The 12,922-nt window shown below is 45.9% G+C and overlaps 1 protein-coding gene across 1 annotated transcript; it reads left to right on the top strand.

Annotated features, from left to right (window-relative positions):
• The first annotated feature begins 286 nt into the window (after positions 1–286).
• Positions 287–2,917, top strand: LOC143404292 (PRAME family member 20-like). Its single transcript, XM_076862516.1, has 3 exons — positions 287–573; positions 952–1,533; positions 2,344–2,917. Exons 1-3 carry the CDS (start codon positions 287–289, stop codon positions 2,915–2,917), a joined length of 1,443 nt encoding a protein of 480 aa, XP_076718631.1.
• The last annotated feature ends 10,005 nt before the right edge of the window (positions 2,918–12,922 follow it).

Here is a 12,922-nt window from a genome sequence, read left to right as displayed (position 1 = left end):
TTATAAATGCTTATTTTTAAAAAAATCAAAACGAATGTCATCCATATGAGGGCAAGTCTATTTCCAGCCATATAGTTGTTGAATCTAGGAGCCTACTGTTTAGGTCACATGACTCTCCAATTCCCCTTTTAAAAGGACAAAATCATGTTCCAAAGCTTTCCCCCATAAGGGTGAGGTGTGTTTGTCGACTTCCCAGTACGCTCTTTCCAGAGGCTGGCAATGGATGGGATAGTGACCTTTTCCCTGCACCATTTTCCAGGATCTTTCTTCATTCAGACTCCCCAGGATGAGCATCCAGTCCCCACCCACGCTGCTGGAGCTGGCAGGGCGCAGCCTGCTGAGCGACAAGTCCAGGGCTGTCCTGGATCTGGAGGAACTGCCCATAGAGCTCTTCCCACCACTCTTTGTGGAGGCCTTCAGCAGGGGACACACTGATGTCTTGAAGAAAATGGTGCAGGCCTGGCCCTTCACCCGCCTGCCCCTGGGGGCTCTGATGAGGAAGCCACAACTTGATATGGTCCAAGTGGCCCTGGATGGGCTGGACATGCTGATTGCCCAGCAGGATCACCCCAGGTGAGGGGGACCTAGGTGGCCTGGAAGGGAGCACCCTCAGGGCCAGGGAAGGGATGGGTATAGGCAGGGAGATTGGGTGCTGAATTGTGCACCACAGCCTTCCTGTGCTGCCAGCAAGGAGGGGTGGAGAGGCCTTGGCCATGTTGAGCCCCATCTGGGGAAGACTTCCAGATGTGAACGTGATTGTGGTAGCTCTTGTGACCCATAAAGGAGGCTATACCTGCCCCTGCCTCTGTCTGTACAAGTGGGGGCACCAGGCTGGATTGAGGGGAAGTGGATGGAGAAAAGTGAGACAGAAGGAAGAGGTGGAGCAGGGGGCAGCAGCTGAGAGGTGAAGGAAGGGGCCTCAGGGCTGAAACTCTGCTGTCATCCCCACAGGAGGTGGAAACTGCAGGTGCTGGATTTGCGGAATCTTCCCCAGAACTTCTGGAGGATGTGGTCTGGAGCCATGGTTGATGCCTGCTCACCAGAGGACATTAAGAAGAATCGAACATCGAAACTTGGTCTAGCAATGGCAGCTAAACCACCCTTCAAGGTAGTCATAGACTTGAGCCTCAGTAAAAGACCCCTGGATGTATTCTTGACCCACTTCTTCCTGTGGGTCAGACAGAGAAGGGACAGGCTGCACCTGTGTTGCAATAGGCTGAAGATCTTTGGGAAACCCACCGGTCACACCAGGAAGGTCCTGAGACTGCTGCAGCTGGACTCTGTCCAGAAGGTGGAAGTGCACTGCACCTGGGCACCCTCCACCTTGGCTGCTTGTGCTCCTTTCTTGGGCCAGATGAGGAACCTGAGGAAGCTGCTTGTCTCCCAGGTCTATGTGCCTGCCTACACCTCCCCAGAAGAGCAAGAGCAGCTGATTGCCCAGCTCACCTCACAGTTCCTCAGGATGGACTGCCTGCGGAAGTTCTGTGCCAATGCTGTCTTCCTCCTCGAGGGCCATCTGGAACATGTGCTGAGGTGAGTAATGGGGGGTGAGTACCTTCTGCAGACCAGTTACAGGAAATTTGCACCTACCAGCCACTGACACTCTCATGGTTAGTAAGACACTGGTAGGTAAATAACCCATCCTTTTGTTCCTATTGGATCCTGAAGCTAGTTCACATAAGGTGTGTTGGAGCAGATTCTTAAATGAGGGTCCAGATCTTGGAAGTGCCACCTTGCTGGGAATCCAGTTGGGAGGGACAGGAGCTAGGGATGGGATTGATGTTCCCTCCTTGGGAGGACTGTCCAGCAAAGGTGGTGGAAAGTGGGTAGAGAAGAGGTCTTGAAAGAAGGGATGCCCCCACACGGACACCTGTCAACAGGGAAGCTCTGTGCTCCCCAGCTGGGAGCAGAGGACCTGCCTCTATACCCACCTGGGGAAGGCTGTTCTGAACTCCAGGTAGTGATCCTGGGTGTAAGCATCAGGAGCAGAGGTGGAAATCTTGCTTTGGATACAGGGTGTGAGCCTCTCAGAGGGTTAACCCCAGTGGATTTTTTTACATCCTGCCCAAATTTGTCCTTCATACATGACCTCCAGTAGCCAGACCTGTGACTTTCTGCTTGGCAGTGAGGAGGGGTCACAGAGATGTGGACTCATTTGTTCACAGGAGATGTGGTGAAAGGCTCAATGTGACATGGGGTGATGTGAATGACTAGAATCTGCAAAAGGCAGCATCCTAAGTTTGGACCATTGTCCGATCACCAGGACTACTTTGGGTTTGGGTCAATTTGTCTTCTCCCTCCTTGACATTGCTCCTCAGAACTAATTGTCTGTTTTTTCCTTAGTCACCTGAAGACCCCCCTGGAGACCCTCTCAATAACCAACTGCCCACTGTCAGATTCTGACTGGAAATACCTTTCACGATATCCAAACACAAGACAGCTCAGACACCTGGAACTGAGGGGCATCAAACTGACCGATTTCAGTCTGGAGCCCCTCCAAATCCTGCTGGACAGCACTGCAACCACCCTGAACAGCCTGGACCTGGCAGCTTGCGGGATCACTGACTCTCAGCTCCAAGCCCTCCTGCCTGCCCTGAGCCGCTGCTCCCAGCTTGTGATCTTGAGCTTCCATGGGAACCGCCTCTCTATGTCAACCCTGAGGGACCTGCTGCTTCACACTGCCAGGCTGAGCCAGTTGAGCGTAGAGCTGTATCCTGCCCCTCTGGAGAGCTATGATGTCTGGGGTACCATCCACCCAGGGAGATGTTCCCAACTCTGTGCTGAGCTGACAGCAATAGTGAGGGACTTTAGGCAGCCAAACATCCTTGTGTTCTGTACTGTCCCCTGTCGTCGTTGTGGCTCCAAGTTCATGTATAACCAGAGCCTCACTCACTGCTCCTGTCCAACAGCTGCCTAGTTGGGTGTGTTTTAAAAGCGTACTTCTAGGCAATTGGAGGTATAAGCAGGGTGTAAGGTCACCCTAGAGGGAACACAGAGCCCACCATTTCAGACATTGCCTAAAGTGTGGATGGGGAAAGGAAAGTGCAGCAGGGGGCTCCATTGGAGGGAAGCCCTCCAAGGATAGGACCTTCAGAACATGTGTCTATAGAGACGTACATAGGGACCTGGATTTCTAGAATGGGATTCAGGCTTGATGGGCACAGAAAGATGCTACTTTCTTTCATGGCTTGCCCATTAATCGTTAGAAATGAACAGAATCTCAAGGTTAGTCTTGTGACATCCTCTGCACTGGATTTACCTGACTTTCTAATGAAACCTTGGGATTCTCCCCTTGCTGATGGAGAAAGAAGGCATGAGGTACTTAGTGAACAATGAGGTTTAGCCACAGGAAGTCATGGTATCTAACTGAAATCTGGTCATGATGTGTGGCTACTCTGTGGCTTAACACATGCAGGTTCACACAGGTGGATTGGAACATTCTATGTAGGCATTGAACATGAGCCATTGCAAGAAAACCTCTTCTTAGTGGATCTCAGTGCCACCCAGACATTCAATGCTGGTTCTTCCTCATGGGTCTCCATGTAGACCCAGAAAAATCAGGTCCTGGTCTGTGGGTGTGCTGGGCAAGGGCATCTGTGCATAAGACAGGCCCCATTGTCCCACTCCCAGTGCTGCAATGGTGTCCATGCTGCACATTGATCAGAGCCTCTGGGCCTCACCAAAACTTGCCTGTCATCCACCTAGGTAGTCTGTCCACAGTTAAAACTTTGGTGCCGCTTGAAGGTACCCAAATTCCCTTTCAGCAAAATAGTAGAATCATATAGGTAGATAACACTTGTAAATATTTCAAAATGAAACTGAATCAATTACAAGCTCATTTGGTGGGGCGCGGGTAGCACATAACTGAGAGATCTTCCTCTAACACTTCCCTCCACTGAGGACTGGGCTGATGGGGTTATGCAGCAACCTTAGCCTTAGTTTCTCATCCAAGGATGAGAACAGGGTCCACCCAGTCTTCATTTGAGGTATTCTAAAGCTGCCTGTGGACATGTTTTATTTATGGCTTGAATAATTCTCCACACATAGTGAACTGGAACCCACTTTGATGTGTAAGCAGACTGCAGCTCACTCTTGGAACTGGTTGCAGAGTCTGGGCCAAGCACAGCCTGCCTCTCTGTCACCCACAGAGTGATCTTTGTGCCTTGCTCCCTCTTTATGGTACTTCCTTTTCTCGGGCTCTAAGTCTAGCTTGCACGTGTGAGGCAGGCAGAAGGTTCTGAATGGCATTCATTCTGTTGAATTCTAGGATCAAATAAAGTCAAGGAAGATCTGCATAATGAGATCTGTCATCATGTGTTCTTTTAAGAGTTATCATGACTAAAAAGGGACTTGAAGATACTCTGGTACCTCCAGACCCCTTGAACACTGGAAGGATTGTGAGGGCACTTTGTTTTCTCAGATGCCTGGGGATAAAGCACGCACCTCTATTTGAGTTTCTCATCATTTGACTCTAGGTTAATTTGCTCTGTGAGCGAGCACACAACTGTAGGATTTCATAACAAACAGGACCTGGTTTGTAAGGGTGGCCGGGTCAGGAAGTGGGGACTGGGTTTCACTCTTGGCCTCTGAAAGATGCAGAGTCTTTTGTGTACCTCTATCCAAAAACTCTACAGCCCTTTCTGGAACACTGGCCAATTTTATCTCCACAATTTAGAAAGCCCAGAAACGCTATTCTAGAGAAATGAGTGAACTTCATCAAAGCTAACTCAGGGACCTGGGGACATTTCTCAGTGGTGGAGCACTTGCTAGCATGTGAAAGAGCCTGGGGTCCATTCAAGGCATCACAGAGATAAGTAAACAAATAAATAAATCCAAAAATGATGGGACCACATTGGGAAGGTTTAATTGGAATAGAGCTGTCTATCTGTTAGAAATATTCAAAAAGAAAGAACCACAACCCACATGAAAGCAATGGGATGCATTCTTTAATTGGTCTGGACAGGTGCGCCAAATTGATGTCCTGAAATATTCTCTTCCAGAAACAACTGGAAAAGCTGGCTTGGTGGTGCTCAGCTGTAGTTCCAGCAGGTCAGGAGGTGAGGCATGAGGATGGTGAATTCAAAGCCAGCCTCAGCATTTTAGTGAGGTTCTAAGCACGTTTGTGAGACCCTGTTTCAAAATCCTACCCGGAGATGGGGCTCACTGATGTGGCACCCTTGGGTTCACTGCCTGGTCACCAAAACATTAACAAACAAGTATGAAAAACCAGCTGCAGTGGCACATGCCTGGGATCCCAGCTACTTGAGAAGCTAGATGATTTTATTACTTCTCCCAAATTTAATAACTGGGGCATGACCCATTCATATTTTTTCCAGTCCCTTGAGATGCAATATTGGGCCATTTATTCAAGATCTATTATCCTAATGAAGCTATTTTTTGCTGAGGGCTTCCCAGTTAGAATTGCTTTTGCTGTATCCACAGGTTTGAATATCTTGTGTGCTCCTGTTCACTGGTCTGCAGGCATTTTACACTTTCTTTTTTTATTTAATTATTTTTCTTATTTCTTATATACATGACAATGTTTTGATTTCTTCAATGACCCATTGGTTGTTGGGGAACACGCTGAAGAATTCCCACGCTTTGTAACTGTCCAGGTGTTCCCCCGGCTATGGATTCCATTCTTATTAAATTTACAAAGATTTATTTTGAGAATAAATGGAGAATGTGTCCTGTGCTGTTGAGAAGGTTGTTTGCTCTGCAGTTGTTGGGTGGGATGGTCTGTAAATGTCTACTGTGTGCAGAGATGATCTGTCCAGGGCTGAAAAGGGGAGTTGACTGGTCTGGGCATGTGGCTCAAGCAGTAGCGTGCTTGCCTGGCATGCATGCTGCCCAGATTCCATCCTCAGCACCACATACAAACAGATTGTGTCCACAAAAAAACTAAATAATAAATATTAAAATTTTTCCTCTCTCTCTCTCTCTCTCTCTCTCTCTCTCTCTCTCTCTCTCAAAAAAAAAGGGGGGGGGGGTAGTTGAAGCCCCACTGTTCTTACTGTGTTGTGGTCGACTTCTTCTTTTTCATTCCACTAACATCTGTTTTGTACCAAAAAAAACAAAACAAAAAAACAAAAAAAACAGGTAACCCAATCAAAAAATGGGCCAAGGAGCTGAACAGGCACTTCTCAGAAGAGGATGTACAATCAATCAACAAACATATGAAAATATTTTCATCATCTCTAGCAATCAGAGAAATGCAAATCAAAACTACTCTAAGATATCATCTCACTCCAGTCAGAACGGCAGCTATTATGAAGACAAACAACAATAAGTGTTGGCGAGGATGTTGGAAAAAAGGCACACTCATATATTTCTGGTAGGAATGCAAATTGGTACAGCCAATACAGAAAGCAGTATGGAGATTCCTTGGAAATCTGGGAGTGAAATTACCATTTGTCAAAGCTATTAGTCTCCTCAGACTATACCCAAAGTATTTAAAAACAGAATCCTACAGGGATACAGCGACATCAATGATTCTAGCAGCACAATTCACAATAGCTAAACTGTGGAGCCAACTTAGATGTCTTTCATTGGATGAATGGATAAAAAAAATGTGGCATATATACACAATGGAATTTTACTCAGCATTAAAAGAGAATAAAATCATGGCATTTACAGGTAAATGGCTGGCAGTGGAGAAGATAATGCTAAGTGAAGTTAGAAAATCCCCCTCAAAACTAATGCCAAAAATTTCTCAGCTTTAAGGAGGCTGACTCATAGTGGGGTAGGGAGGGGGACCATGGGAAGAATAGATAAATTCTAGATAGGACAGAGGAGTGGGAGGAAAAATAAGGGTGCAAGGGATTAGCAAGGATGGTGGAATAGAATGGACATCATTATACAAATACATGCATGAAGACAAGAATTGGTGTTAACATACTTTATATACAACCAGAGATATAAAATATTGTGCTGTATACATGTAATAAGAATTATAATGCATTCTGCTGTCATTTATTTTTTAAAAAAATCAAGTAAAAATATAACAAACTATTCCTCTGATAGGCAAAATGACAGCTTTTAAAACTCCACACCCCAAAATTTTATTCAGCAAAAGAACAAGGTACCCAAGTCACTTTTTCTTTTTCTCCTCTTTTTTTTCCCCTTTGGTACCAGGAGTAGAAGCCAAGGACACTAAACCACTGAGCCAAAGTTCTAACATTTTTTTTTTTAATTTAGTAAATACGGAGTAGTGGGGAATTGCTCCTCCAGGCAGGAGACCCCTCCCACATGGGTGTCAGAGGGAGATCTCATACCACTGTAGCCATGGTAGAGGGTACTTTCTCCTTCAGGTGAGTGACCCCTCCCATCTGGGTGGCTGGGGAGTTCCTATACCACTGCAGGCCGGGTAGAGGGAACTCTCCCCTCCAGATGGAAGACCCCTTCTATCTGGGTGTCCTGGGTAGAGGGGACTCGCAGCTCCAGGAGGGAGACCCCTTCCACCTGGGTGTCTGGGTGAGCTCCTATACCTCTGCGGCCAGGGTAGAGAGGATTAGCCCCTCTAATTGGGAGACCCCTCCAACTTGGATGTCCAGGGGAGCTTGATTACTTCAGCATCCAGGGTAGAGGGGAGTCACTCCTACAGGCAGGATCCCCACCCAGCTGGCTGTCAGAGGGAGCTCCAATACTGTGACAGCAAGGGTAGAGGGAACATGCCCCTGCAGGCAGAAGATCCCTCCCACTTGGGTGTACTAGGAGCTCTTATATGGCACAAGGTAAAGTAGAGGGGACTCGCCCTTCCAGGCGGGATACCTCTCCCACCTGGGTGTCAGGGAAGCTTGTATAGCGAAAGCCAGGGTAGAGGGGACTCTCCTGTCCATGCAGAAGACTACTCCCACCTGTGTGTCTGCAAGAGCTTGTATATGTCCACAGCCAGGGTAGAAGGGATTCATTGCTCCAGGAGGGAGACCCCTCTCACCTGGCTAGGGGGAGGCCTCCTATACCCCCTTAGCCAGTGTAGAGGGGACTGGACTCTATAATCGGGAGTCACCATAACCTGGGTGTCAGGGGGAGCTCCTATACCACCAGAGTCAGAGTAGAGTGGACACGCACCTCCAGTTGGAAGACCACTCCCACCTCGGTGTCAGGGGAAACTCATATAGTACTGCATCCAGGGTAAAGTGGATGCACACTCCTAGGCGAGAGACCCCTCCCATCTTGGTGCCAAGTCAAGCTTGTATTCTGCCTTAGCCAGGGTAGAGGTGATTCGCCCCTCCAGGTGAGAGACCTCCTTTCACCTGTTTGTCAGGGGGAGCTCTAATACTGTTTCAGACATTGTAGAGGAAACTCACCCCTCAAGAAAAGAGACCACTTTCCCCTGGGTGTGGGAAGGAGCTCATGTATCTCCACAGCCAGGGTGGAGGGGACTCGCCCTTTCCAGTGGGAGACACCTCCCATCTTGGTATGGGGGAGAGCTCGTAAACCACAGCAGCCAGAATAGAGGGGATTCGCCCCTCCAAGCAGGAGACCCCTGGCACCTTGGTCTTGGGAAAGCTGGTAAACCCCTGCAGCCAGGAAAGGGGAAAATCACCCTTTTAGGCCGGACACCACTACCACCTGGATGTCAGGTGGAGCTCATATTTCCCAGCAGCCAGGGTAGAGGTAACTTGCACCTCCAGGTGAGAAACACCTCCCACCTATATCACCTTAGCCAAGGTAATATAAAATAAAAATAAAATATATAAAATAAATATATAAAATATTTAATATAAAATAAAAATAAAAAATTTTTAAAAAAATAAAAATGGGCTGTTAATATAGCTCAGTGGCGTAGTTCCCTTGCATTCAAACCTTGGTACCCAAACTGAATAAATGAATAATTTAATTAACTAAGTAATTAATTCATAAAAATGAAAACAATACTGAGGATGTAGCTCAGTGGTAAAGCTCTCCTGAGTTCAATTCCCAGTGCAAAAAAAAAAAAAAAAAGTTAAAAAAAAAATTTAAATAAATTCAGGACCTAAATATTTTTTAAAAATGAACATCTATACTCATAAAATTTCTGCAAAAATGTAACTCTTCATTAATAGTAAAGGCCAAAGCTTGGAGATGAGATACCCAAGGCCTAATGAACAAGCAAAATTGAATTTCACAGGGACTTCTTGGTGGAGGGACACTGAGAGCCACTCCCTCCACACCAACCTTGTTGTTCAAATGTGGCTTAATGAGTTTCAACATTGATTCCTAGTCATCTATTAATTCCCTCCAATAGGGTTTGAACCAACCAGGAAAAGTCCATCCTGGCACTGAGATAGAATCAAACCCTAACCATTATGTGATACATCCAGAGAAAAAAAATCTTCATCCCAAGCTGGAAACATAAATCGTGCTCAAATCAACAGGCAGTAACTGTGTCAAATCCTAATGAAGGGCAAGCAGGGTGCTGCGAAGGGAAGTTCCCTGGTCATCCCTGCCTGATGGCAGGAACTATCACAAACCAGTCAGCCCCAACCTCAGCTGTGCATAAAATCCTCCCTAATCCTCACCCCCTCCATGTTTTCTAAGAGACCACCTGTCCAGTAGCCACCTATTGTACTTGAACTGAGGCCACCCTTGGTACTGAATCTGTGGAGCCAGTGATAATTGTTTCAAAGCTGCCTTTGACACTCTGTCTCCCTTTGCCTCCTGGATGGGGCTCTGACTCATCTTTCTTTGGGTGTCTGCATTCCTGCCCTATTATGTCTGACTACACTTACTCTTTGGAGAGCTACTGTCTCTTATGACTTAGGTTGATGGTTAACATCTACCTGCCTCCTGCACCAAGTCAAGTGTGGTAAGAGAAGGCAGGGCTCTGGCATGAAGTCACCCTTTCTGCTGGCTACACACACACAAATGCCAGAGAAATTTATAATTCAGTAAGAGACTACACTTCAAATGTTGTGGAACCTAAAAAGCAATTAGGCCTCTGAAATAACCTTAGGCCTAATTCACTGCAAACATAGGAGATTAAATGTGGGTCATTTGTGGTAATTTATTATGTGAAACAGAAACCAAAGATAACCTCAACTGTAAGTATCCAACTGTCATGTGACCAGGGATATTTTCCAACAAGATACCCAAGAAGACCATCATGGTTTAGATGCTATGTCTCCCAACAGCTCACTGGTGAGACAATGGTTTTGGAGGAGACATGATTGGTTTATAGCCTTAACTTTGTCAGTAAGTTAATTGCCAATGGGATTAACTGAGTGATAACTGGGGGCTGGTGGGGTGTGGCTGAGCAAGGTGATCATTTGGGGTGTGAATATGGTGTGTTTATTTTGTATTTGGCAAGGAGCCATCTCCCTCTCTGTTCTCTGATAATATGACCACATTCCCTCTTCCACAATCTCCTGCCATGATGTTCAGCCTCATCTTGAAGTTGAGGGCCCAAGGAATGCAACCTGCCATGGGTGCATGAGACCTCTGAAACCATGAGCCCCCAGATAAACTTTTCCTCCTCTGTAGTTGTTGGGCTTGGGTCTTTTAGTGACAGCGTGAAAAAGCTATCACAAAGGCAGAATAACAAAGCAGAAATGCAATTTTGTAACTGCCGCCAATCAAAGCACTCCTTCTACATCTTCCCTGTAAGTCCTCCCCTCACATGACTCATCATCCAAGCACTCCATCTCTTTCTGTCTCTTCTTCCTCAATTCCTGAGTTACTTTTTACTCAGGCTCTTCAAATCTTCCTTTGCCTGTGAACTTCTCACAGCTTAAAGGGCCCTGGAAACTTCCTGGAGCAAAGGTTGCCTGGGAGATGTGCCCTGGGTGGTCCCTGATTCTGAAGGAAGACTCTTCAGTTGGTGGCCTCCCTGGTGTCAGAAACACCTGCTTTCCAACCCTGTGTCTTTCTCTCCAATTCCCAAGTTGCTCACAGTTTCCACCCTCAGTGGATTTCAGACTTTTCCAAGTCTGATGGGGCATGGTGACAAATGCCTGTAATCTCAGCAACTCAGGAGACTGAGGCAGGAGGATGGCAAATTTGAGGCCAGCCTCAGCAACTTAGTGAGGACCTAAGCAATTTAGTGAGATCCTACCTCCAAATAAAAGCAAAAAATAAAAAGGGCAGGTGATGTGATTCAGTGGTAGAGAATCAATGGGTTCAATCCTGAGTACAGAAAGACAAACAGGAGAAGTCTTGTCCTAAGTCTAGAAGACTGATTCCACCCTCCTTGTGTGCTCTTCCTCTCCGAGTGTGCCAAGATTTGCTGCAAGGTAACTTGACATTTGTGTGACTGTTGTAAACATGGTTTCCATTCTGTGGTCTTTGTGGATGACACCACTGTCTTTAAAAAGCTGTTTTTACTATGGAATTTCTGGGGGGAAAAATTCAAATAATTTTGATATGGCCAAAGATCCCTTTGAAAGATATTTTCAAGTGTTGTTTTTTCTTAGGGATTCAGTGCTTTTCTGTGTCACAGGAGAAACAGGAGGGTCACATGTGGACAAAATTGAGTTCATGGTGTGTAGTGCATGAAGGGACGCATCCCTGACTCTCACACTCTCCCTGATTCTGTGCACCTGCATGAGCATCGAATTCAATCAATCTGGAGGAAGAAAATCCAATCAGGATTAAATGGGTGGAGATTGGAGAACGTGATCAGATACTGCTTTCTGATTGGAGACCAGTCAATCAGATGGCGGCGGGGGCGTAATCAGAGAGATCCATAAAATGTTCTTCAGAGCCAGAAGAGAAATGCAAGAATTTTGTAGCTTAAGGAGAACCAGCCTGGCCTGCTGAGGCTCCAAGAACCCTGCATACCTGGACAGATTCTGTAAGTCCCTCACCGCTCTGAACATCACACCGTTCCCACCTCACCTGTGCGGATTCAGGAACAATTTTTTTCCTATCTTTTCGCATGAACCAAATTAGAACTTTAATTTTGCCTCTCACAGTAGTTTTACCTTTATCCTGAACACTAGGATTTCCACTTTGGTTTATGTCACTTTCAATTTTCTTTCTTTCATTCTTTAGTATGGGCTATTGAACCCAGGGCCACTCAACCACTGAGCCAAATCCCCAGCCCTTTTTTGTGCTTTATTTAGAGACAGGGTTTCACTGAGTTGCTTAGCGCCTGCTCTTGCTGAGGCTGACTTTGATCCCATGATCCTCCTGTCTCAGTATCCAGAGCCCCTGTGATTACAGGCTTGTGCACACAGGCCCCTCACTTTTTCTCTTTATAAATTGTTGTATCTTTTAAAGTTTATATGGACAATATAATTTATTTATTTATCCATTTATTTATATGAAGGTATGGTGATTGAACCAGGGCCTTGTGCATGTGAGGTAAGCATTCTATCAACAGAGTTAAGTACCCAGCCCATCGTTTAATAATGATGCTGCTAAGGATAAAGCCCGGTGCCTCATATGTGCTAGGAAAGTGCTCTTCTACTGAGGTCCAGATGAAGCCAATTTAAAATAACTTAACCAAGGAAATGGATTGCAATCCTTTTTTCATTCAAATTGATTGAGATTCTATTTTCTGATAATAAAAATATTTATTTTGTGTGCCCTTAAAATTATACTGTTTTGCTGGGTGTGGTGGCAAACACCTGTAATCCCAACAACTCCAGAGTTTGAGGAGGCCAGAGAGTTCAAAGCCACCCACAGCACCACAATATGCTAAACAAATCAGTGAGACCCTGTCTCCAACTAAATGCAAAATATGGCTGGGGTAGTGACTTAGTGGTTGAGTGTCCTGAATTCAATCCCCAATATTGCCTCATCCCCCAAATTATACTTTAGGGCTTATGTAGTTTTGTAATTTTATAATTTGCTTAAACAAATTAAACAAAAAGCTTCAAACTATCTCATGCAACAGTTCACAGACTCTGTTCTGATCTGTTTGTTCTCTTCAACTCCCCCCTAAGGTGGCAGAATCTCACCCGTGTAATAGGTATTCATGAGACACCCTTGTAATTTC

The sequence above is a fragment of the Callospermophilus lateralis genome, chromosome 7, assembly GCF_048772815.1.
Source record: "Callospermophilus lateralis isolate mCalLat2 chromosome 7, mCalLat2.hap1, whole genome shotgun sequence".
NCBI lineage: Eukaryota > Metazoa > Chordata > Mammalia > Rodentia > Sciuridae > Callospermophilus > Callospermophilus lateralis.
The sequence above is the reverse complement of the archived record's forward strand: the minus strand, read 5'-3'. Positions and strand labels throughout refer to the sequence as shown.

Excerpts from the sequence above, each read along its gene's own strand:
- LOC143404292 (XM_076862516.1), top strand. The coding sequence starts at position 287 with ATGAGCATCCAGTCCCCACCCACGCTGCTGGAGCTGGCAGGGCGCAGC. Across the intron at positions 574-951 it reads GCCCAGCAGGATCACCCCAG|GAGGTGGAAACTGCAGGTGC; the intron begins GTGAGGGGGACC and ends TCATCCCCACAG. Across the intron at positions 1,534-2,343 it reads CATCTGGAACATGTGCTGAG|TCACCTGAAGACCCCCCTGG; the intron begins GTGAGTAATGGG and ends TTTTTTCCTTAG.